Source organism: Poecilia reticulata, linkage group LG22 (assembly GCF_000633615.1).
Source record: "Poecilia reticulata strain Guanapo linkage group LG22, Guppy_female_1.0+MT, whole genome shotgun sequence".
In the NCBI taxonomy this organism is placed as follows: Eukaryota; Metazoa; Chordata; class Actinopteri; order Cyprinodontiformes; family Poeciliidae; genus Poecilia; species Poecilia reticulata.
Genome location: NC_024352.1, coordinates 8,811,582 through 8,835,101, shown reverse-complemented (window position 1 = coordinate 8,835,101; position 23,520 = coordinate 8,811,582). Strand labels below are relative to the sequence as shown.

The 23,520-nt window shown below is 41.3% G+C and overlaps 2 protein-coding genes across 4 annotated transcripts; both read right to left on the bottom strand.

Moving 5' to 3' along the window:
• Positions 1-357: 357 nt before the first annotated feature.
• mapre3a (microtubule-associated protein, RP/EB family, member 3a) lies at positions 358-10,342 on the bottom strand. 2 transcript variants are annotated; one of them, XM_008399109.1, is made up of 7 exons: positions 10,235-10,342; positions 8,324-8,451; positions 8,092-8,237; positions 7,204-7,396; positions 5,327-5,469; positions 1,897-2,049; positions 358-1,664 (listed from the first exon to the last, which is right to left on the bottom strand). In XM_008399109.1, exons 2-7 carry the CDS (start codon positions 8,442-8,444, stop codon positions 1,596-1,598), a joined length of 825 nt encoding a protein of 274 aa, XP_008397331.1. In that variant the 5' UTR covers positions 8,445-8,451; positions 10,235-10,342; the 3' UTR covers positions 358-1,595. The 2 variants fall into 2 exon arrangements, with proteins under 2 accessions (XP_008397331.1, XP_008397332.1); XM_008399110.2 differs by having other exon boundaries at positions 7,240-7,396.
• Positions 10,343-11,509: 1,167 nt separating this feature from the next.
• Positions 11,510-22,333, bottom strand: dpysl5a (dihydropyrimidinase like 5a). 2 transcript variants are annotated; one of them, XM_017302443.1, is made up of 14 exons: positions 22,168-22,256; positions 20,080-20,303; positions 19,687-19,957; positions 17,617-17,775; positions 17,006-17,185; positions 16,853-16,921; positions 16,066-16,110; positions 15,885-15,960; positions 15,642-15,798; positions 15,403-15,544; positions 14,486-14,628; positions 14,156-14,363; positions 13,886-14,054; positions 11,510-13,031 (listed from the first exon to the last, which is right to left on the bottom strand). In XM_017302443.1, exons 2-14 carry the CDS (start codon positions 20,082-20,084, stop codon positions 12,946-12,948), a joined length of 1,710 nt encoding a protein of 569 aa, XP_017157932.1. In that variant the 5' UTR covers positions 20,085-20,303; positions 22,168-22,256; the 3' UTR covers positions 11,510-12,945. The 2 variants fall into 2 exon arrangements, with proteins under 2 accessions (XP_017157932.1, XP_008397334.1); XM_008399112.2 differs by lacking the exon at positions 20,080-20,303 and having other exon boundaries at positions 22,168-22,333.
• Positions 22,334-23,520: the final 1,187 nt, after the last annotated feature.

Sequence of the window (23,520 nt, the reverse complement as noted above, 5' to 3'; positions counted from 1 at the left end):
TGTAAATGATATTTCTGAAATGCAAAGTAATACATTTAGATGCATTACCGTCGAAGTAGGACGAAAAAGCGGAGGGATATTTATCTTCATAAAAGGCAAACATGTCGAAAAAGAATACAAAAATAAAGTTTCAGTTTTAAAGAAAAGTACTAGATTTTTATCTGGGAATAATTGTAATATTTTTCAATAAGGGTTTTAAAAATGTATTTGTAGCTCTACGGAAAAATACAGCACAATCATTAACGTTAGCTTGTGTTAAAATGTAGAATCTTCCGCTAGAAACAATGGAAACGTGGCAAAGTTTTCTCCTCTGTGCTAGCAGTGTGTAGGTTAAATTTAGAGACAAGAGACAACAAATACATTGTTCAACAACTGTGTATTTATTGAAAACTCAAAAGATGATTGTTCTGTGGACATGGTCGATGAATGCATGTTCCAGCCAGTTTGCAAATTGAAAAACAGCGTAGGGAAGGAAAAGGAGGCGTCGTCGTTGACAACCAGCCAACTAACCACAGATCACAACTTTCCTTCAGACGGGAACTAAAACTTAGGACATTTCCGCAAATTAGACATAAAAACAGCAATTTCATCAGTAGAAGAAAAAAAAAATCTGTCATGTAAAAATGTGTCTGTATTTGATTGTTGTAAACTGCTACATAACCATATTTTTAGTCTGCAGGTTAAGCTTAAAGGCTAGTGCATTGTTAGCCCATAGTATACTGTCGGGATAAACCAGAATCTTCTTGACACAACTTACAAAATCTTCACACAAAGCACATTTACAAAATATCACTCATTCACAGTCACTGTGTAACATTCTCATGCTCAGATATGTTGCTCATAAATAAGGAATATTTGCAGAGCAATGATCACTTTTCTGAAGTCGTCGCACCGAACAACTTCCTTCAGCATTTTCACATGCTTAAAACCAGCAGCAAAAAAATTTAATAAAATAAAAGGACAACTCAGAAGCTTGACCCAAGCACAAACCGGAGCGCGTTCGGCCCTCAGCTCTTTTCACATACAGCAGGTTTGCAATAGTTCTGCTACAGAAATTCAACCGAAACAAAATATAAGTTAAATAAATAAGAAAAAGACAGAAAGTTACTCAGAAGTCACTTCTATTACAGGTTTAGTGGCTCAAAAAGTGTCATGATGGCACTATGGAGCAGTGTTGCTCTGTGCTCTAACAGTAGTATCAACATAAAGGCAAATAAATAACTCAAGAACAAAAGAAAAAAAAATAAGATATTCCTTTAGAAATAAAAGTTAATCTTTACAGAAAAGATTTAGCTTTTGTCGTAACTCCTCTTGTTCCAGTTCTTTTTTTTTTTTTGCATTGCTCATGCTAAAATCACTGGGATATTGTCGTAGTTGCTGTTACTGTGTACATGGAGGAAAGGCGGAGCGGGAAATGATAAGATGGAGCAGGTGCGGTAAGACAGGAAAGGGAGGGTGGAGGTTAGCAACAGATATACACATGATCAAAAAGAAAGACAGACAGAGAGCAGGAAAAAGGAGAAGTGATGCTAGAAAGCGTGCAGAGAGTAGAAAAACTGAGGGGCAAAAAGAAAAGAAGTGGCGGAGGAGGGAGTTCAGTATTCGTCCTGGTCCAGGTGACCTTGTTCATCGAGGTCGTCCTCATCTGGAGGGGCAAAGCCTTCCTGCGACACACAAAACATCGACGTCTTTCAGATTTACGTTTTCTGTCGACTGAATTGAAAATAACCAAAAACACGTCTTAATCATCTCGTCTCTAGTAGCTGCAAAAACACATCACGAAGTCGGATGAGTCACAGTGCAGCCGCTGACGACGGAAGACGTTTTGGGAAATGTTTGTTTTCGCTACAGATCAGTAAAAGCAAAACGCATCATCAGTCCTAATGGTAAAGGTACCTCTGTGGCGTAGAGAATGTCAATTATCCTGCTGAGCACAGGGTTGTTTTCACTCTCATGTTCTTGGCAGATGAGCTCAATGTCCCGTAGTTTGCTGAAGTAGAAGTCTCTCTCTTTCTCTAGACCGTCCACCGTCAGCTTCAGCTCCATCAACTGAGGGGGAGAAAACAACACGTTGACGGTTTGGACCAGGGGCGTCAAACGCATCTTTGTTTTCTGCTGAATCAAGGTCATGAATACTCTTAAAGGGCCGGTGTTCTGACTATCTGTCTTAGCCGTAAATCCAGCAGACCTTATGGTAATGTGCATGCTCAGCAGATTTATTATAAATTCGTCAAACCTGTGTGTTTTATTTCTCAGAGGTTTACAGTAAATTTTATTTAATTAAGTTGCTATGTTAATCAAACATATTAACACAAATGACTTTTGCCGTTTCCAATATTGTTACCAAACTGTAAACAAGACGTTAGTCCCGTTTAGTGTCACTATTACTATAAATACTGTTTGACTACAAATTTGGTCGGGATATTTTGTCCCTACAGCTAATCTACCTCTTTAATATTGCAATATTTCTTTAGAAAACTGCACCGAATATGTCCTAAAAATAGCACATGAATAACGCGGGATGCTGACCGAAGCTGTTAGGCAACAAGCAGATCAACTGCTCTTTCTGTTGTAGGAAAAAGGTAGAAATAACTAGATTTTTCTTATTTTATAATTTTTTTTATTTACCGTTAACTTCTGAGAAATAAAACACACAAAATGAAACTTCTACAGGTATGACGGATTTATAAGAATCGTAACATAAAGTGTTTGTGGTGCACATTTGGAAATATTTGCAATATTTGCAATATTTGCGCTTATTTATGGCGGTAAATGTGACTTTTTATTACACACTGTATAGATTATTGACTATAATCTGACATCAGTTAAAGGCTAAGGCAGCTGTTTAGTACAAGTAAGATCATTTCTGACAATTTTTGATAAAAATCCACAATAAACTCCCAATTATGTATCAGCACAAAAAAGTTTGGGGATTCGTTAATTTTGCGTGAACTCTTCTAACTTAAATTGATATAATTTGGCAGTAAGCCGATAAAAGCTGTATTGAGTTGATTGATAACATAATATTTAAGCATACTTGGTGTTTAGTCTAGACCAGTGTTTCTCAACCTTTTCAGGCCAGCGCCCCCCTAGCCCTTCTCCAGGTCCCTCACCGCCCCCCACCAAAGAATTTGTAGGCTACTTTGCACTGACAATTATTTTATTATTAATGTTACTATCATTATTGTAGATGTTTTGAATCGGCACACCGATTATGTTTTCCCGTACACTTCAGCRCGCCTTACGCTCCTTCACCTCGCGCACATAACGGGGTAAATGTAGCGAGTTTTGCCCTAAACGTATCGGCGTCTGGAGGAGGGGGGTGGGGGGGGCGTATGTTTCTACGCTCCTTCGTGGGGGGCGCCGATTTATGTTTTCGCATCCACCTGAATAATGTGTAGTTGCGCTCCTGCCCATGACATTTCAACAATGTTATTTGACCTTTTATCTGGAAATAGTGTCTGTTTATTCTTGCCATACAGTTCTCTGAATTAATTATTGCTCAAAAGGTCTTGCCATACCAGTTTATTCCTCTGTATTTACTTTAGTTTCTTAGTTTATTCTTGCATTTTGTTCTTCATTCATTTACATTTAGTTTCATTTGATTAATATTATCCTCTCTTGGTTTATTGCTATGTCCACTTTAGTTTCTTTCCTGTTGCTAGATTTATATGATCGTTTATTGACCACYAGTAATHTTCACTCATCACCAGCTGCGCCTCCTAATCGTCATGTTTCACATCATGTGTTGATTTTTTCACTGTTCATGCCATAATTCACATCTAGTTCGTCGCTCCGTTTTGCCCGCTTCTCATGTTTCAGAATTTTGCGCAATGTGCGCTGAGTTTTTTTTTTTTTTTTACTCCCTAAGGTGCAGGGCGGTCGGGAAACATATCGATGGGGAAAAGGCAGACTTTTAAAACAACGGAAACAATTTCGGTATTCTGATTATTGAAATTTAAAAGTGCTGTGGTACCGTTGTTCCATCAAACCCGTTTCATACCGGACCACTTTCAGCACCGGTGTTAACGCTATAACATGAACGCTCTCTATCGTGGAATCACCCATGGAGGGATTTCTTTATTTAAATGGGTTCATTTTTCAGAGGGATACAAAGTGAAGGCATTGTGATTTTAGTAATTACATGTTTATAAGAGCAATTTTCTGTTGTCCTTCCATGGAAGCGGGCAGTTTTCAAACGGAAATAAAACACTTTTTAATATAAATTGCTGCTTTGACATGATCACAGAACTGCCAAAACATATGTAGCCTACATAAATACCAGGCAAAGTGAATCACAGCAGCATCATCAGCAGGTGTTACGCTGAACTGATGTGGAGCGGAGCTGCGCCATGAACACTGAATAGAGGAAGAGCTGCCATCGATACAGCTGCAGCCAAGCATGATTTAATGTTACACAATACAGTTTTACCAAGTTGCTCAAAGTCTAAACTGGTATTGTTGTGGATTTAAGGTGTAAAGTTTACCTTAGACCAAACGCCCCCCAAAGGCATCCCAGCGCCCCCCTTTTGTAAAAATGTCCGCCAGCGCCCCCTGCCGTCCTCTGAACGCCCCCTGGGGGGCGGTACCGCCCACGTTGAGAACTGCTAGTCTAGAGACTAGAGGGCCACATAAAAAGCTACAGCGGGCCGGATTTGGCCCACGGGCCCTGAGTTTGACACATGTGGTTTAGATAATTTGCATTTTGATTTACATACAGTAAATAAAGTTTGTTTTTAATTGCAATGATCTTAAAGAGATGGAACAGATAGTTTCCTGTTAGAAGGTTAAGTTTGTATATAAACCCTATTTGCTCTGATCAAGTGCAGGTTGGAGGCGAAGCCAAAGATCTTCCTGTGTGAAGCCAACATGAATTGTTTCTGGATCGAGCAACTGCATTTTAAAACGTAAGGCAGTATAAATATTGTTAAAATATAGTCAACTAAAAGCATTATATTTTGCAATTTACAGTACTTTTTATTTTTTTCCCCCTAAGAATACATATACTTTTCTCATTTTTGTTTTATGCCAAACTGCAGTGCATTTTTTTTTATTCCACATTAACTTCCTTATTTAAATGCAAAGGTAAATGACTGCAAAGTATTGCATTTTTTTGCTTGTTTGCAATCTAAGATGTCCCAAATCCTCAAATGCCGGCTACTGGAACAAAATCTTAAATTAGCATCATTTCTTAATTCTTTCTTTCCAGCAAAAAAATACATAAAAATACCAGGTGTCATCAGCAGAGAACAGTTTTTTTACAAATATAAGCTTGACACAAATTTACTTTTCCAGTAGAATATAAGTGGTCTTTGTGCGACTGTACCTGTTGATTTAGCTCCATGATCTCGGCGTCGCTGCCCCCGTTTCTGGACAAAGACGGATTCTTCCTTATGGCAGGCATGTTGTGCTGGACTCGCTGTGGTGTTGGCATGTTTTTGGGAACCGTTGGAGACGTTCGCTGTGGTCCTGGAGATACCGGAGACAGCAGGGGGGAGCAGTGGGGGGCGTTTCTTTTAAAACCAGTCAGATCACAACACTTGAGCTCTGTAGCAGTAGTGGCGACAGATCGAGCACGTTCTAGAGCGGCATGATGTGCCTTTGAGACGTCACATTGTGGAAAACAATTTTTACCATTTTCATTATGACACTGGAGATCCAAATTATGCACGTTCAATTCGACTGTAAGACAACTAAAAGTGCTGAAGTCTCCAAGACAGAACATGCCGACACGCACAACTACGGTTCTGAAAATAAGTGCAGTCATGATTCTGCCCATTTCCACCCACACAGCTACGTAGTGACAGAGTTACAAAGCTGGTTTTTGACACACTGCAGCTCCATGGAGATTGTTCGCCATGATGTTCAAGCAACAGAACAATTCTGCTCCAAGCTCGTGTTAGTAATCTGAAAGCAGTTTTTTAAAAATGTGGTCAATCAAACCAGCTTTAGGAACAGCATAGGCACATCTCAATTCATCAGAATGTATCATTTAAAAGTTCATGTATTTAGGTAATTGAACTGATTACACACAAGCCTTCGGTTCCTTACATTTTCAAGGATTTTGAGCTAATCGAAACCTAAAATTGAGTTTCTCAAAGAAAAATCTGAATATTTCATAATGAGTAAATGCTACATTGTAGGCATGGTCATCACTGACACCTTCCACAATAAGGTTAAGCCTCAAAAGGGTCGCTGCTAAAGAAGCTGGCTGTTCACAGATATTATTGGAAAGTTGAGTGGAAGGGAAAAAGTGTGGTTGTAACAGCAATAACCCCAGTCTTGAGAAGATTGGGATGTAATTCTCATCTCATTCAAGAGTTTGGAAAGGAGAAAACAGGTGAGGCTGTTGTTAAGTGAATTGGCTCCTATTATTCTTTTTAGATTAAAGTACATTTTATATCTTAATATTTTTTTAAAAAGGACTTAATCCTTCCATTTGCTAACCACCTTCATGCTTGATTTTATTTTCCAAAGTACCTGAGCCCCTGGCCACAGTGCCAAAAATACCGTTACAGGCTTTAAAGTTCATGTCATCAGTTCAGATGACGTCAGAAACTAACCTGAACCGTTGGGCTGCTGCTAATGAGACGTAGCAGAGCAGAGTGCTGCTAATTTTGTAAATATACTGTCCAGTGCAGGGACATATTTTAAGTAGGCCAACATTTCTAAATTAAAAATGAATGTCCTGTGTAAAAGAAAAATTCCAGAGAAACTGAATTTTAGCTTTTTATAAGCCGTGAGCCGTAATCATCAAAACTGACTTAATCATTTGAAGTACATCACCATCATGTCTGCAGCGAATCTGTAGAGGTTTCACTAAAAATAACTTTTAAATGATATTCTAATCATATTTGAATTTATTCAGATGATTCTTCAGTTGCATCAGCTGTGTGATGAAGAATCCAGGTGGAAATATTCAACATTTTTGTTCATGTTTTAGCATTTCTGAGCCAAAAAAAAAGAAAAGAAAAGGGGAAAGGATGTGGACTGTCTTTCTTAGTGTGGCTGCATCCCTCTATGCACTGCGGTGTCGGCCGCGGACCCCCGCAGTGTCATAGGTCAGCGGTTGCCGAGCTGTGAGGTTAGCCCGCCGCTCTGTGAATTGTGCCGCTCACAACACTTGCTTTACAGCGAGCGCTTTTGAGCCATCCAAAAGCTCAGCAAGGCCGTGCAGCGAAAGCCAAGAGGGGTTTGGTTTACCTGGGTTTCTCTTTGGTTTGTGGATAAAGTGATCACCTGGATTAGGGGGAGGGGCCACGTCCTGCCCCTGCCTGGCTAGCATGGGGTCGTACTCCTTCCCGTCATAGTTGGCGTCAAAGAACTTCTTGAACCACTGGACGAATTCAAAGTTGTCCTGAAATTTTCCTTTGACAAGCTTTTCTACTGGAATTATCTGGAGAGGGGAAACAAAAAGATCTCTGTGAGTCTCAAGGTGTGAGACTCCGAGTTTTGACGTCCAGCAGAGAATGAGGGCCACGCTGAGAAAAATAGAATATCAAGATTACGAGAATAAAGTCATGATATTATGAGAATAAAGTTGAAATAGCATGAGAATAAAATCAGAACAATATCAAAATAAAGTCATAGTATTAACACTTTATTCTGGTAATGTAAAGACTTTACTCTCAAAATATTATGACTTTATTCTCGTATTCAGCGCATTATAAGCCTGGCGGGCCACCAGGCTTTCCTTGGGCCCCCACCAGGCTTAGCATTGTTAATTTATTAGTTTATTTTAATAATTGGCTATTTTTATTTTACTTTTTTACTTTATAGTTGGTGTTTAGGTCTTAATCTTCCAGTCTTCCAAAAACGCATAACTATCAAATGATATTTTCTCATTTTCTGTCAACTTTAAACATTTTTATACTGAAAAACATGGCGGCCAGCTGGATGCAGTAGCGCCATGAGCACCGGGCTCAGCAAGTTTTCTGGAGGAAATCCTGCGTAGTATTCTCATCGTTTTGCGACTTTGATCTTGTAATCTTATTATTACTATTATTTTTTTTTTATTAGTATGGCCCTCGTACTCTGTCGTATCGTGGTATTAGATTTGCAACGTAAAACTGGGCGATGAAGGCCGCTTACTTTGTCGACGCTCATCCTTTTAAAAGCGGCTTGAAGAACTTTGAAGTTGTGTATAAATTCATGCTCCAGTTTGGCTTGAAATTTGACCTTCTTTAGAAGAATGCAACCCGGAAATAACATGTCCATGAACTGACAATAAGCGGCTCCTGGAGAACACAGACAGACATTGTGTTAGATCAATGAAGACGCTGGAGAATCTTCTTCTTCTTCTTTTTTTTTCGCTCGAGCTTACCTGAACAGAGCTGCTCGATCTTGGTGTACGTGAGATGCAGGGAGTCGTTGACCCATGCGAGCATGTCATGACGGCTGAGGTTGTCAATGGACACGGATGTGGCGTACACATTCACTGCCATCCCCTTCCTGAGGAAAACAGCGACACTCTTTCAATCACCGCTCTTTGATAAATTACCGTATTTTTTCTGCACTATAAGACGCACCTCATTATAAGGTGCATAGAATAGACACTACAGTTAAGGGTTGCCACCCGTCCAGTATTGAACCTATGCGGGACGTGATTTGTTCCGTACTCTACAAATGTGGATGTGTAATAATAAAGAAGTGGACCCCGAGTACTTTATATAGTAGTCTGCCCCAGTCATTGTTTCACTCACGGTGTTGGTGTTGTGATCTTGTGCCCAACTGCTTTCTGGGTAACACAGACCAATTGACACGCTGCCGCTGCAGTCTCTGTCTCTCTTCCCCCGCCCCCCAGGCTTTAAATGTATAGGGGCTGGTCCCTAAAGAATGTCAACACAACAGTCCGACTCCGGTCGGCGAGGAGAGCCTTCCACGACTGGGCCGGGGTGTGGCCGGGCGATGGTCACCCTTCTCCATTCGCGCACAGCATGTTCTTGGAGAACGTGGTGCTAAATGACCTGCAGACGACCTGATTATCAGATCGGTAGGTAGATAGGTCAGTCAAACTTTATTAACAAACCAGCGTTCTGATAACCTGACAACTATCCCAGCATGCACCGCGCGCTTCTTCTTCTACGGGAGAAAATGAAGTCGGCGGCTGCTTACTGTAGTTGCTAGACCTGTTGTGGCTCAATATTGGTCCATATATAAGGCGCACCGGATTATAAGGCACACTGTCGGCTTTTGAGGAAGTTGAAGGTTTTTAGGTGCGCCTTATAGTTTGGAAAATACAGTAAGTGAAATGTTCCTCTAGTGGTAGCTGAATGCAAAAAAAGCACACCACACTTTTCAGATCTGAATTTGTGGCAAAACCAAAATGAAAAAAAAAAAAAGAAAAAGATTCAGTCTAGAAGGATCTAGAAGAACCCAACGTGAGCAGTCACATAACAGCCTGTGGGATACACATTTGATTTCTGATTGTAAACCAGCTATAATCTCCAGATGTGTTGTAATCCTCTTTAGATTGAAGTCGGATGGCAGCTTTACACATCTGGCAGCTCCAGACTGAATGAACCAGTGATGCCTCCCTGCACCGACATTCACCTTTCCGTATCAGCACGTCCTATCGGTTTTATTTAAACAACTGAGTCATGTTTAAAGCTGGAGGACTGTAAATGCCCTCTCAGCAGAGCCAGCGTTTCCCAATCTGAGGCTCGATTGCCTCACAATCACTTGACGCGGTTAACACCTATTTGCAAAATAAAATAAAATAAAATAAAATAAAATAGAGCAATAAATAAATAAACATTTATGAGACCCAATCACCGAGGCTCAGACTTACACGGTCGTTGGTTCAGGAGTGGCTGCTTTGAATAAGAATAAGCGACGCACCAAAGCAAAGTCAGTCTATTCTCTATGGGGGAAAATGTGCGGGGCCTTGGGGGGGGAAAAAAAAAAAGCTGCAGCAAAGCCCTGAGTGAGAACCGCTGAAATCTCCGGATAAAAACCGGGGCGGTGGGGTCTGACATGTCGAGTCGGAGCTGAGAACAATAAATGCTCCCGTTAGCTGACGCTGGAAGCTCTTTGGGCTGAAAAAGACGCAACGCCGGAGCTGCTCTCCTAGCGGCCCCCTCTACAGGCCTCCCCGAATACCTCAGGATTCTCAGCACGGGGGAAACATCCTCTGTGTGTGGGAGGAAAAGGCAAAACACGTCTCCCCCACGCAACACAGGGAGCTGAGGGGAAGGAGAGCGGGTCTCTGAGGTGTAAAAGCGCCGATACTCACTGTGTTCCGTGTTGTTGTCCGGCTGGCAGCAGTTGTCCTTATGGCAAAGCGCGGTGCAGTGCTTGGTAACGGGCCGCCCTGTCTGAGCCTGCAACAATCCGGCTCCTACTGCGCAGGCGCCCGACTCCATGCTGTTAAAAGGCTTATTATAAATAGGACTTTGGCCCGTTCCTGCTAAGAGACACATGATGTGTCGGGTTGGATTTTAAGCTCGTTAGTGACACGATGCAAGAGGTTCTCAAAGAGGTCAGGACACACAACAAGTAGCTTATGTTCAACTCGTTTCTACTGCTGTGTGTGTGTGTGTGTGGGGGGGGAGCGCACCCTCATTTAATTACAGGGTTTTATCAGCACATAACACAAATAATCTGGTCTTTATGTTGTTCTGAAAATTTAGCCCAATGTTCATTAAACAAAAACACAAATTGGAGAAGCTGTTGGCTGAAAAAGCAGCATCCCTGCGTCCAACTACAGCACAATAAACAATTAATTAAGTAATAAAATCTGTAAAAGCAGAGGGAGTGTTGGCAGTCAGCTGTGCTGGAGCTTACAGGTGTGTGTTAACAATGCCCAGAAGGAAAAAGGTCAGGGGGGACTTCAGGGAAGCAACTCTTTGCCAGCGGTGGATCATGCACTAAAGAGTCGTTAGTCTCCACAGTAGATGCTACAATAGTTAGCTGGCCAGATCCTGCAGCAGCAAAACACCAGGATAATTCCAGCTGCTTCACAGTTTGTGTGAAGTTTTAGTTGGTTTCTGGAATGCAATATTTAGTTTTCTTTTTTACACTCGTCTGTTCAAGAGAAATGATTAAGGGATCCTTGGTGTTTTCTTTAACTGGTATCTGATGTTAGAAATCCTCATGTCAAAAATAAATATCTTACTATTTTCATTGAGGTCAGAGTTGCTTTTGCCACATTTCCTAATAATCTTCATTTATTAAGTTAGCCTCAAGCTCTTCCATCTAACTGTGGCTTAAAGTTTAGCTTTAGGACAAAAGCCTGTCTTAAATTATATCATAGAATAAGACAATGATCTTAAACAAAACAGAAAAGAAACAAGCTGCTTACAATAATTCAAGTTAAATTTAATCATTTTATAACCTAGTAAGAGCAAATATGTACAAAAGATGTATTCTTGATAATAACCTGTCTCTGATTCCCGTCACGGGCATTTTATCACTTTTATTTCCAACATATTTCAAAAGTGGGTTTTGTTTTGTAGGCGTTTGAGGTGAAACGCAACGGTGCAAAGCAAAAATACTCGAAAGCCAAGCATGTGATCCAGCCCTTATCAGTGCTTCGACGCAGGCCATGGTTTCATTGTGGTTTATTTGCACTTTAATCATGTGATAAAGAGCTGCAAGACAAAAACAGGAGAAAGAGGAATTCAATGTGACAACACATTGTTCAGCACCAGTGTACAGTATGTTTGGGAGGGGAAAGACACTGCGAGAGCCACTGGAGCATCACAAGACTACAGAAACGAAAAGAGCAACAAGCTGTGCGTATTCCGGCTTCCACTCACAAACAGAATAAAACCAGGTACTAAGAGACTTATTATAAGTGTGAAATTTACAAACCAACAGCAGAAAACTTTTAAAAAAGACAAAAAAAAAGTACTAGTGCGTTTCTGCTCTAACTAAACAATCATACATACTGTTAACGTCTGAAGGCATGTAGACGCCTGGCACTAACTTCCCGACGCCAACACACTGTGAAAACACTTCGACGTGCTTCACAGTGGCAACGCCAGCCAGCCGGGAAGTGTTGGCGGGAGCGTTTAAGCTCCGTCCCCAAAAGAACCAGGGCAGAAATGACGGCGACTGACACGTCATGATCTACGCTCTTTTTGTTTGAGGGGGGTTAGGTGTTAAAAAGGCCATCTGGGTGAGACTTTTTGCTCAGTGTGGTCATAAAGTAAAGCAAAATGAATAGTTGTGCTTGACATGATAGTAGCGATCATAACACACATACAGTACACAGAAAAAAAAAAAAGTCACGGCGGAGGTACGTTCACATTTAGTGGGGTGGGAAAAAAAACCCCATCCTGCTGTAAACATCAACTGAGACGCTAATCTGAACTCCTTCGTCTTTTTGATCCCTGGAACGCGAAACAATCCAAACATAAAAATATATACAAATTAAAAAAAGAAAGCTTAGGTCATTTTTCCTTTTTTTCCTTCCATCAGCTGATCAAAACCGACGAGTTGTTGTAATACATATACAATAGTTACAATTCATTCGCCACGGCCCGCAGTAAAAATCATCTTATGACATTAAAGGATGTAAAAAGGCATCTAAACAGTACATGACACAAGTGCAAAAAGTTGTATCTTACAGTGAGGTAACACAATTGTTTCATAAAAACAATGTTTTCTAAACTATACGGTACAATGCTTTCCCCTAACACGATCCAAAAAAAACAAAAAACAAAAGGAACTCAACAGCAAATCGTTTTTTTATGCTGCTTTCATATTTGGTTACCTTTTGACTGAATTTTGGTGGCTGTTACCGCGTGACAAATGTTTACAATTCAGCAAATCCACATGGATACGGTTTTATCGTCTAAAATAACAGCAAAATTCAAGATAAAAAAAACAAACAAACCAAAATGTGACTCGATCGCTTCATACAGAATCGACTTGTTTTAAAAGAAAGATGAGTCGCCTTGCTCTGCACATCTTCCACCGTGTTGGGCTTCGTCTAACCGGTTACCAGATCCCGCTGGATCTCCCTCCGGGAGGGGCCAGGATCCGAGCCGAGGATCTCTTTGGAATGTTGTCGTCAATCTGAGCACCTGCAGCCGCGGAGAAAAGGGGAATTGTGTTGAGTTCAGCAGCAAAAAAACAAAAAACAAGTTAGTGTTTGTTTTCTCTCAGCTTTCTAAAGCGTAGACTGTAGATAGATTTAAGAAATGAAGGTTGAAACTGCTCCTGGTTTAAGATTTAAACACACGTTCCTGTGAAACAACTGAAAATGTAAATCTGAGGCGTCAGATTACTGATGCCTAATCTTCTGTGAAGCAATATGCAGATGATAACCAGCTATACTTATCAGCCAGACGAATCAACCGGGTAGCGCTAAATCAAGTCCTGAAGACATAAAAACCTGGACGAAATTTATTTTTGATTCAAACTTCTCAATTCAGAGATTGTCCATGGATTTAAAGACACAACAAACTCTATATAGACTTCTATTTACAGCAAGTGAGACCAAAATTTAACCAATGGCTTTCAATCTGATGAAAACATTTAGAAAAAATTTTGCTTTCACATCAAAATTGCAGAACTACTCCTGGTTGATCGATCAAATAAAATCAAAATAAACCACAATGAAGCTTGTGGATGTCAAGTGGAAGAGTTTAACCGGTTCTAACTCCATGTGTAATGCGTCCGAGGCCTACTGTGTCTGTTTCTCCCCTTTTTCTCAACATAAACAAAGTTATAAATAAATCCCTGGTAGTTGTAGGATTTTTAAGTTCAAAAATAGTGCAGCCATCTCCAGGGGCAACCAGAGCATTTCTAGCCCAACAGTCTCTACAGCGCCCTCGTCAGGTCATTTTTAAATGAAGTACTGACGTCCAATTATTGCTTAAAATAAATCAAGCTAGTTTCGCCACGGAGCAAAGGCTTGTTCGGTGCCGAGTCTCACCAGACAGGCTGAAGCTGGACTCGTGGAGGTCCCTCACGCCGCCATGACGGGTGCAGGGGCGCGTTGGGGTGTCCAGGTCCGGAGCGCCCGTGTCCCTCTTTCCTGAATTCACCACGGCAACAACATCGCCGTTGTAGGGCTCCCGGTCAACAGCTTTCACCGCCTGGCTCTGGTGGAACGAGAGGGTCGGCAAACATGGACAAATCAAACCAGGAAAACCTGCCAGTCACCATGGCGACTAGAGAAATATCCATGTTGTAAGAGTTTTACCTTTTCTCTCTGCACCATCTTCTTGTAGAGGTAGTCTGGGAAAGTCCTCAATGGGCAGAACTTCCCAGAACCCTCTGCGCACGTGAACATGCCGTTTTCATAGACCAGACGCCCGCGGCTGATGGTAACCAGGGGCACGCCGCGACAACGCAGACCTTCGTACAGGTTTACGTCGCCTCCCTGGAACTGGTTGTCCACTGAAATGGTCCTGCAGGCGGACATCAGAACAGAGATGACCCAGTTCAGTCAGACAAAGGCTCGATTGGGCTGCAGAGATAAAAGCTGCAGCGAGACGAGCTGGTCGATGAGAGTGCGGATCGGGTTTCATACTTGGATCCCTCGGGGTCCCAGACCACCACATCAGCATCTGCTCCGGGGATGATCCGGCCTTTCCGCGGGTACAGGTTGTAAATCTTGGCCGCGTTAGAGCTCGTGACGGCGACGAAGCGATTCTCGTCCATTTTGCCTCCAACCTGCCCCGGTAAAAAGAAAATAAAGTTTGTGAAAATTTAAAAGGTTGAAATGGAAGGAACTCTGGAAACAATCGTTATCTGACACGCTGTGTAAGGCATTCGCTTCCTAAGAGTTTTATTCTGTTTTTTTGCTTTTCATATATGGACATATAAATGTTTCAGATTATTAAGTAGATTTTAAATCTCTAAATAAATACTATCAGCAGCTCACAAATGATGTTATATCTGCCACAGGATAGGCATTTCCTTAATTAACCTGAAAAAAACGCGAGTCTTTTACACTGTCATGTCCTGACCTTCCTTATTCACACTCATCTTTTATTTCAACACCACAGGACGGTTTTCAGCTATTGTTACAGCCACACCATCTCAACTGAATTCCTGACTTTGACTAGGCCACTCAAAATTCTTATTATGTTACGTTTTGAAACTCGAACAGGTTCAACTAAAAGCTGAATGAACCTAACAAGTACAGGCTGGCAGATTTAAGTCAAAGTAATCTTTTAATTTCCCAAAATGTTTACACAAATCACACAAATTTAAGGCATTTAAAGACTTTTTAAGGACGCGCAAACACTCTGGATATTGAGTTCTGAGGCAAAAACAAAAAAAAAAAGAATTAAAGAAGAGGAAGAAATCTTTACAGGGCAAATGCTTGAAAAGCAGTTTTTGTTTTTGTTTTTATTATTTGTTTTTATTCCCCCAGTGAAATTGTATTTTATATTTGTGGAAGTTCTCCGGCTGCCAAAGCAGGAACAAAAGAGCCACACATACCACCCCCCGCTCCCAGATGACGCTCATACGGTCCTGAACGCCTGGAAGGCCGTGAGGGATCTTTGTGAAATCATCCTTGCCCATGGCCCTCTGCTTGACTGTGAACGGACGGTGATCAGACGCCAGGACGTTCAGAGTGTCGCTGCGGCGGGGACGAGGAAGGAAGGCAACGTCAGTTTAGTCGCTGAAACAAACTCCATCTGCGAATGTAAGTGAGAGACCGTGTGGAGTTTCCTCACTTTCCCAGCAGACTCATCAGGAAGTTGGGAGTACTGGGGTCCAGGCGGAGAGGAGGCACAGTGACGTGGGCGGCCGCGTGTGACCAGTCCAGGTGGTAGTACTGCATGCCGTTCAGGACGGCGTGGGCCGTGGTCGTCTCCCCGTGGACGACCTTACCTGACAGGAAAAACAAGGAAATGCTCACGGTCTAGGAGTGGGATACCTGCTGCAGACGCGCAACTTGAAAGTGAGCTAGCTTCAACCTTGCATCTTGGCTGCGGCCACCACGTCGCCTGCAGACATGCTGGACACATTGACCAGATAGATCGGGCAGTGGGCCTGAAGAAGAACGAGCATAAATATATTTTTTACAGCAATCCCAGCACTTCTGTTGGGCCGTGGAGACCGTTTTACGCTTGTGATTAATGCCAAAGTTTAACTCACCCTGTTGGCGATTGTGATTGCCCTGTGCGTTGCTTCTGCTTCCAGCTGCAAACCACACAGAGTCAGAAATGATTCTGTTCCACTGCAAATAATTTGCAGCGTCTTGCTAAAAGCATCTATGACTTTTCTTTTATGATGCAGCCGCCACCATTTTTCACTATGACAGTGGTCTGTTTTAGTACATTTTCACAATTATGCACCACTTTGAGGTCAATTTATCACAAGAGTTGAAAACCATTACTGTCCACAACCTCAAATGACTCTTTGAAAAAAAAAGATAACATCATTTTTTATATATAAATACAGACTCCAGAATTTGTTTTCATGCTTAGATAAAATAGTGATCATTGTTATTTCAATGTATTTTGGTTTAAGAAAAAAGAAAAACATGAATGAATTTTCTTTAATTCTGTATTCTCGGAAAACCTGAAAAGAAAACAACAAAAACCTGAAAAGAACATACAATAAAGCCCAAACTTATTTATACTCCTTGCAGGTTCAGCTATACGGTAAAAGAGATTTTATCTCATAAAATAATGTCTAAATTAATTGATTAAAATTGTTAATTTTACATAAAAATGCATTACTAGCCACACGCTAGCGAAGGGTTTGAAGTGTAAAATTTGCCTTCGGCACCACAGGTTGCAGAAATCATGTTCTGTAAGAAAAAGTCTCATATAGGCAACATATTTACTGAGATTTTATTGACTCTGACCAGACTAGAGGAGTAAAAAGTTATTTTATCTAAGGTCTAAAGACAGTGGCTGGTTAATTTTGAGTCTCCAACCTCTTCAGGTCGACTGACTTCAATCCCCTCCGGGCCACTGATCCCGAGGTCTAACGCTTCCTTCGCACCCTGAGAAGACAAGGCAGCGTATACATGTTTATTTACTGTTATTATAAACTGTTTGAAAATATATATACAAGGATTCTTCCCAACCTCGGCGACCAGCTCCCCGTTCTCAGCGTGGACCCTTGCAATGGCCCCGATGTCCTTACAGTGCTGCAGGGCCTGGAAGAGTTCGCTGTCCCTCAGCATGAACGTCTCCTTGTAGGCCATGAACATCTGGAAGGAGTTCACTCCTTTCTCTCTCACAAGTTTCTCCATCTCATCTCGCACCTGCACACAAGGAAATGGTCCAGGTGTTGATGAATGGGCGCGGGGGCCAACAATACTTGCTTGTGTGCTGAATGTGCACAATTTGCACATTTGGAGACTGAAAATTTTAGCCATTCTTCTTTGTAAAATAAGTGGACCAGAATCTGATTGGATGGCTGTAGGTGCAGTGCTTGTTTTCTGCCACATGCAACATTTGGGACAACTTGACATTGTTTAACATGGAGGTTTAACAATAAATGGACAAAATGCGAAAAGAAAATGCGAAAAAATATAAGAGTATTAATTCTTTACTTTTAAAGTAAAGAATTAAAGCAGCTTCCTAACTTGAGCTATTTGACAAATTTGAACAATACTGAGTAGGTACAATGTGATCAATGTTGAAGAAGGTTGAAAACATATTTTTTAAGAGAGGGAAATGCATAGTTTCATACCTTGGGTCCCCACCATGTAACTCCAACATGAAGAGAGTAATCACAGCAAGCTTTGGGGTCAGCCATGCTGCGGCACTTCTCGTACGCTTCCAGCAAAGACTCATTCTTCTCTGGCAGAACATGTCCGATCACCATCGTTGTACCGCCAGCTAAAGCAGCCTGGAGGAAATCCCATGTGTAGGTAAATGCTTTAAAAGCAAACTATATATCTTTTGAATGGAAACTACTTTTTCTTGATGTGCTTTTTTTTTTTTTTACGTTTTCAAGACATAAATTAACTTAAACATAGACAGAAAGCAGAATGTAAAATTACCAGTATAAAATTACCTTAAATATTCATACAATAAAGGTTAATGTACAACCATTAACCTTTATTATTTATTTATTTGTTTATTTCATGCATTTACAGTTCAAAATGAACATGTCACATGCTGACCTGAGCCCGTTTTGAATAAAATATATTATGTAACATTACAGAAAAGATTAACTTGTTAACCCAGTAAATATTTACAGAACCACAATCTAATAATCAATACAGGCTCATCCCCAACCATGAACCTTAAGACCTTTAACAATGATCCTTACATGTGAAGCATAATTCTATCAGTAGTTAAAGCACCAGGCTGACGGCTCCTCATGGTGCAATTATGAGCTATTTAAACCCATTACTATGTTATTACTTTACAGCCTCAGTACTTAATAGTTTTCCAGCCCCTAGAAGCAGATTTACTACAGTAAAGCTGGATAACCACTGAGGACAGAGTGTGTTTTTGTGTACGAGTGCCTGCCTCAGTGAGCATCTGACCCCAGAGGGACTGTGGAGGAGGACGGTAGAGGGAGAGGGGTGTGTGTCTGAGGACCATTGTTCCTCAGTACAATGGCGTGAGTGAAAAGATTTGCGGCAGTCTTTGCAGCAGCCCCTCGGTATCCATGGAGACGGCTAGCAAGCTACATTTGTCCCCAGGCTATTTTCTTTTTCTGGTGGCATCAGGGAGGAGATGAGAGAGGGGAGGATGAGCAGGGAGGAGAGGGAGCAGCTGTAAGTGTCTGTGGGTTTGTTCGACATTCAGCGTCCGCCACCTCTCAGCTCGCGCCGTCGTAAAACGCTATAAAGTGACGAGTCATCATGGACGCCCGAGAGGAGAACGACACATCTGATTCATTCAGGATAACTCCTTTAAGTACATATCAGCCCTGCTCACAGAATATGGGGATGTAAACAAAGAAAGCTCTGCAAATTGGAAATCCTATAGAGAGAATAAATGATTTAAAAAAAAAACTTAATAAATGTGCTTTTCTTATCTTAGCGCACGTCTTTTTCCTACAGCAACCTGTTTTGCTGTTACTTTTTCATGCATATTTTTACCGGAATCAGCTGAACTCTGTCCAACATTGAGCTGGATATCTTCTTTTCTGAAGAACTCTCAATGACTTGATACAGGAAAGCAAAGACTTATTTTGTTTTTTTAAGCATTATTCATTATTTTTTTTCTGCACTGCTGATTAACAGGAGCCAATCAGAAATAACAATTTTCAGCCAAATAAGTCCTAATAAAAGCAACAACACTCTTTGGTGTGAAAACTCTTCCTGAGTGAAGAAGAATTTCTTTTCAATTCAAGCTTTCATTGAAGCTGCTTGTGTGATTTGGTTAAATTAACATCAATTTTGCCCTCAAACTGTCTACATTAGATATCAGTGATGATGATCTCTAAAGTTACTGAATCTGTTCTCAAAAATCAATACCACAGCTTTAGTTAAAGCTTTGTGGTGAGAGTAACCTCGTGCATTTTGCAATAGAAAACTCGATATAAGTGTAAAATCAACAAGATTTGTCCAAGATTGTGTTTAAGTTTCAACAGAGTCTGAAAAGTTCTCCCTACGGGGATCAAAAGCTCGATTCATCACCGACATCTCGGCTAAAATTAGCAACTGAAAACATTTACATCTGCTGAACGAAATGACACCAAAATCCAGATTTGAAAGCTTCACACCCCGACACATAAATCAACATCTACATCTTGCACTGCCACAGAAAGTTTCCTCCGCTCCCCTCTCCTGCAGGGTGCTACCTTGGTGCCGCTGTAGTAGTCGTCGGCAGTGACGGCGTTCATGAAGGTCTCCTCCAGGTGGACGCTGGTGTCGATGCCCCCGGGAAGCACCAGCTTCCCCGAGGCGTCGATCACTTTGGCTCCTCCGGGGATCATCAGCTCCTTCCCCACCTGCTGGATGATGCCGTTCTCGATGTAGACGTCGGCCTCCTGCGTGCAGTCGTCGTTCACCACCTTGCCGCCCTTCACCAGGATCCGCACCATTGCTGAGCTGGAAGACATGGCTATCGCTCTGCGTCGCAAAGAGAGAAACGCACACGTGTTCGGGAGAGTTTGAGTGACGTCCTTGTGAAAAGTGTGGCAATCTTGGGTCCAAATACACAAAAAGACAAAAAGCTACAGATAACAAGGTACCTCATTCTGCGACAGTTTGAGGAGTTTAACGAGGGGAGAAGAAGCTCTGGGTAATGCTACTCTGTGACGGGTCTGTCACACTGTGACTGACATCAGCCACGGCGCTGAGGAGGCTGTGTCAGTCACCGCCTGAAACCTGACGTACCATCGCGGTGACGCAGTGGGAACAGAAAGAAGCTGAGTCCGGTTGTAGGTCACAATGAGGCGAACAAGGGTCAATAAGGCTGTTATTGTATAAAAAAAAGACGGCCAGTCAGACAGCAACGTACAATGACCTGCATCACACTGGGATAAATCTGACAAATGTATACAAAGACAGAAATGTGTGGCGACCAAAATCTCAACATGAGTTATTTTAATTTCAGTGATGATACCAAACACAGAACTGGCTACTTGTTAGTTAGTTAGTTAGTTAGTTAGTTAGTTAGTTAGTTGGTTGGTTGGCTAATTGGTTAGTTAGTTAGTTAGTTAGTTAGTTAGTTAGTTAGTTCGTTCGTTAGTTAGTTAGTTAGTTAGTTAGGTAGGTAGGTAGGTAGGTAGGTAATGTATTCATCAAGTTAGCAAACAAACAAAAAATAATATTTTTGAACTGAACACCCGAGTTCAGTTCAGTTCTAAATAAAAGGCTAAAGTAAAATTCAATACCACAATTTAGTAGTTAATGTTACTAGATTCTAACCATCATGGCACACCAAGTGTACAATTATGTTTGATTACATTTTAAAAGATGGCTAAAATTTACTATCATCCAAAAGTCATTTTTATAGTGCACTGTTTGCCTAAGCAGCCAGGACAATTAATTATAATAATAAAAAAAAAAAACAAACAGGCAAAGAAATAAATAAATAAATAAATAAAGCCTGATAGTGTAATATAGAAATGATATAATATTTGTTACTTTAATGTAATTTTTGCTTGACCTGAATACTGACCAGTTCTACTGTTTATTCAGAGTAATTTGAATATGTGAAACAATATTCAAATTGTTTCACAGTAGGTTAAAATAAAGGGAAAACAATTTAAACTGCACGATTTTCAACTAAAAAAAAAAACATATGCATATATTTCTGCTTTTGGGAACTTAAGCAATCGCCAAGTTTGCCCCTCCCTGCAATCCCTCCACTCAGCATCGGTTCTGGTTGAATTTAGGTTACGGTCCGCGATTAACAATTCATGAGAAACAAAGAAGCAATCTCCCGGGTTCCTCCTGCGCCCTGCCTGGCGGCCTCCCCTCTCCTTCCCTGCGCATCACTTGTGGTTGATGATGTTGGGAGCTGTGCGTGGACGTGGAGATGGTGTGTGCCCACCATCTCCCTGGATCTGTGCGTGCTTGCGTGAAGCGCAGGATGCGTGCGTCTGAGGGTGCGGCAAGTTTACTGCAAGGCATGGCACTGCCTCACGCTTCCAGATCTGACGCCTGATAGTGGGGAGAGGTTCTGGAGAATCCACCAGAACCTCCGCGAACAGGTCGAACTGCGCTGTTGCTGCTCCGCTGTGATCTCACTTATTACTTGTATTATTACAACACGGAGGTGGTCGGCGGTGAACGGCGTGGAAGTTGCTTAAACGGGCCTCTTTAAAGAATGTTAGGAAATTGTTTTATAGTAAATAAATAAATCAGGCGCTTCATTTAACGTGCTCAACTTTTATTCCTGATTCATTTTGCGCGCACGCGCATAAACAAAAAACCGATTCCTCTCCCGCTTTTAATCTATAAATAATTCCTGGTAAATATGCAGATTTGCCTCGTTTGTTTCCAGGCGTAGTCAAAAATGATGACACATGACACAAAGAAACCGGTCTCCATCATGACGATCAGCTGCACAGCCAAGACTCAGAAAACCCCACTGCGCGCCCTCTCTCCGCGGTAAGGTAACGCTGGCGATCTAAGTGGCCAGACATTAATTAAACCCTGCGGCCCGTCTGGACGGAGGGAGAAGGTGTGGCTGAGCTCCAGGGTGTGAACGGCACCGTGAAGCCCCTGGGGAGGGGGGATACGGAAACAAAAGTGTCCGGGTAGCAGGGGTGGTGATTAAGACGCAGAAGCCCGCTGGCCTTAATAAAACCGCTAATATGTGGAGCACATACCTCCAGGTTGGGCCTGTTGCAGCTGCTCCAATCCGCGCTCTGGTTACTTTCTGACCGGAACAGAAGGCAACACAATCCGTGGACGGCCCTTCCCAAGCAGATACACACACCAGATGGATACCTTCCCGGCCGGTCTGGGACCAGCACACCGCAGCAGCATCAGCGTCAAGTCAGCGAAGCGGATTGAATGGAAACGTCTGATGTGCCCCTTCAAACTAAAAGTCACATGAAATCAAATACTATTTTACGTCACCGTTCAAAAATAATGAACTTTAAGGAAGCCATATATAAATAAATTAATCCATTTATATTTGTACTTGTAATTAAAAAAAACATACCTTGAAATACTACAGACACTTTATAATGCTCTTTAGATGACTGTTGTTGGGTTTAAACAGCAGAAATTACGGTATACCAGAATCTAAATATTGACAGGTCAAATTAGATTTATGTCGTAATTAAACAATAAGAAATACTAACAAATAAACTAACATTTCTGTTATTGTACATTTGTTGAACGTATAATAAGCCTCGCTACCTGACAGCCAAAACTCTGTCAAGCAAGAAAATACAATAATTTAATTTCCCACTTAAAAAAAAAAAGATACATTTCTGCCTTTTATTTTGTAGCAGCATATCCTATGGTCCGGTGGCGATTTGTATGTGTTATTTTAGCTAACCTTCCGCGCGCCGCAGCATCCACGCCGCGAGACGAGGCGACGCTCCAATCAGCGGCGCTGCATGAGGGCTGGTCTCCTCAACAGCCAATCACAGCAGACGTAGGGCGCGTCCACTCAGTGGAGGCTGTACCATTATCAAATGAGGAGGGAGATGAGAGGCAAGCATCAATGGTAGAACATTTTATCTGAATGGAGTTTTAAAAAGTTACTAGCTGTTAGTATTATCTTCCTACCGAGGGTAATTGTGTTGTGAGTAACAGGACTCTATATTATTTAATATTTATGTATATTTTCCTCGCTGGCTTGTAAGTTGTCTTCGACAGTATTATGCTACAGTTCGTCATACTTTCAAGCTGCCCAACAATGCTTTGCGGTTATATTAGTAATTTATAAATAATTTACAAAACTACAATTAGGCAAAGTTTTTACATGTAGATTCATCATTTATTTTTGTGTAGTTTTTATGTGTTGTTAATATAGAGACATACAGTCATATTCAATAAATTAGAATATTATTGACATAATTCACTAAATGGAGCATGTTATATAGATCTATTACATTCAAGCCTGTTTTTAAACCTTTATGATTTTACAGCTAATTAAAACACAACATCTGGGATTAGAATATTACATCAGATGAATAAAAAAGGATTTTTTTTAAATAGAGAAATGT

Coding starts and splice junctions, on each gene's coding strand:
- mapre3a (XM_008399109.1), bottom strand. CDS start 8,444: ATGGCAGTGAATGTGTACGCCACATCCGTGTCCATTGACAACCTCAGC. Junction 8,238..8,323: donor GATCGAGCAGCTCTGTTCAG/GTAAGCTCGAGC, acceptor TGTGTTCTCCAG/GAGCCGCTTATTGTCAGTTC. Junction 1,665..1,896: donor ACATTCTCTACGCCACAGAG/GTACCTTTACCA, acceptor TGTGTGTCGCAG/GAAGGCTTTGCCCCTCCAGA.
- dpysl5a (XM_017302443.1), bottom strand. Junction 14,055..14,155: donor AGATGGTGCAGAGAGAAAAG/GTAAAACTCTTA, acceptor TCGTTCCACCAG/AGCCAGGCGGTGAAAGCTGT. Junction 13,032..13,885: donor GTCCAGCTTCAGCCTGTCTG/GTGAGACTCGGC, acceptor CCGCGGCTGCAG/GTGCTCAGATTGACGACAAC.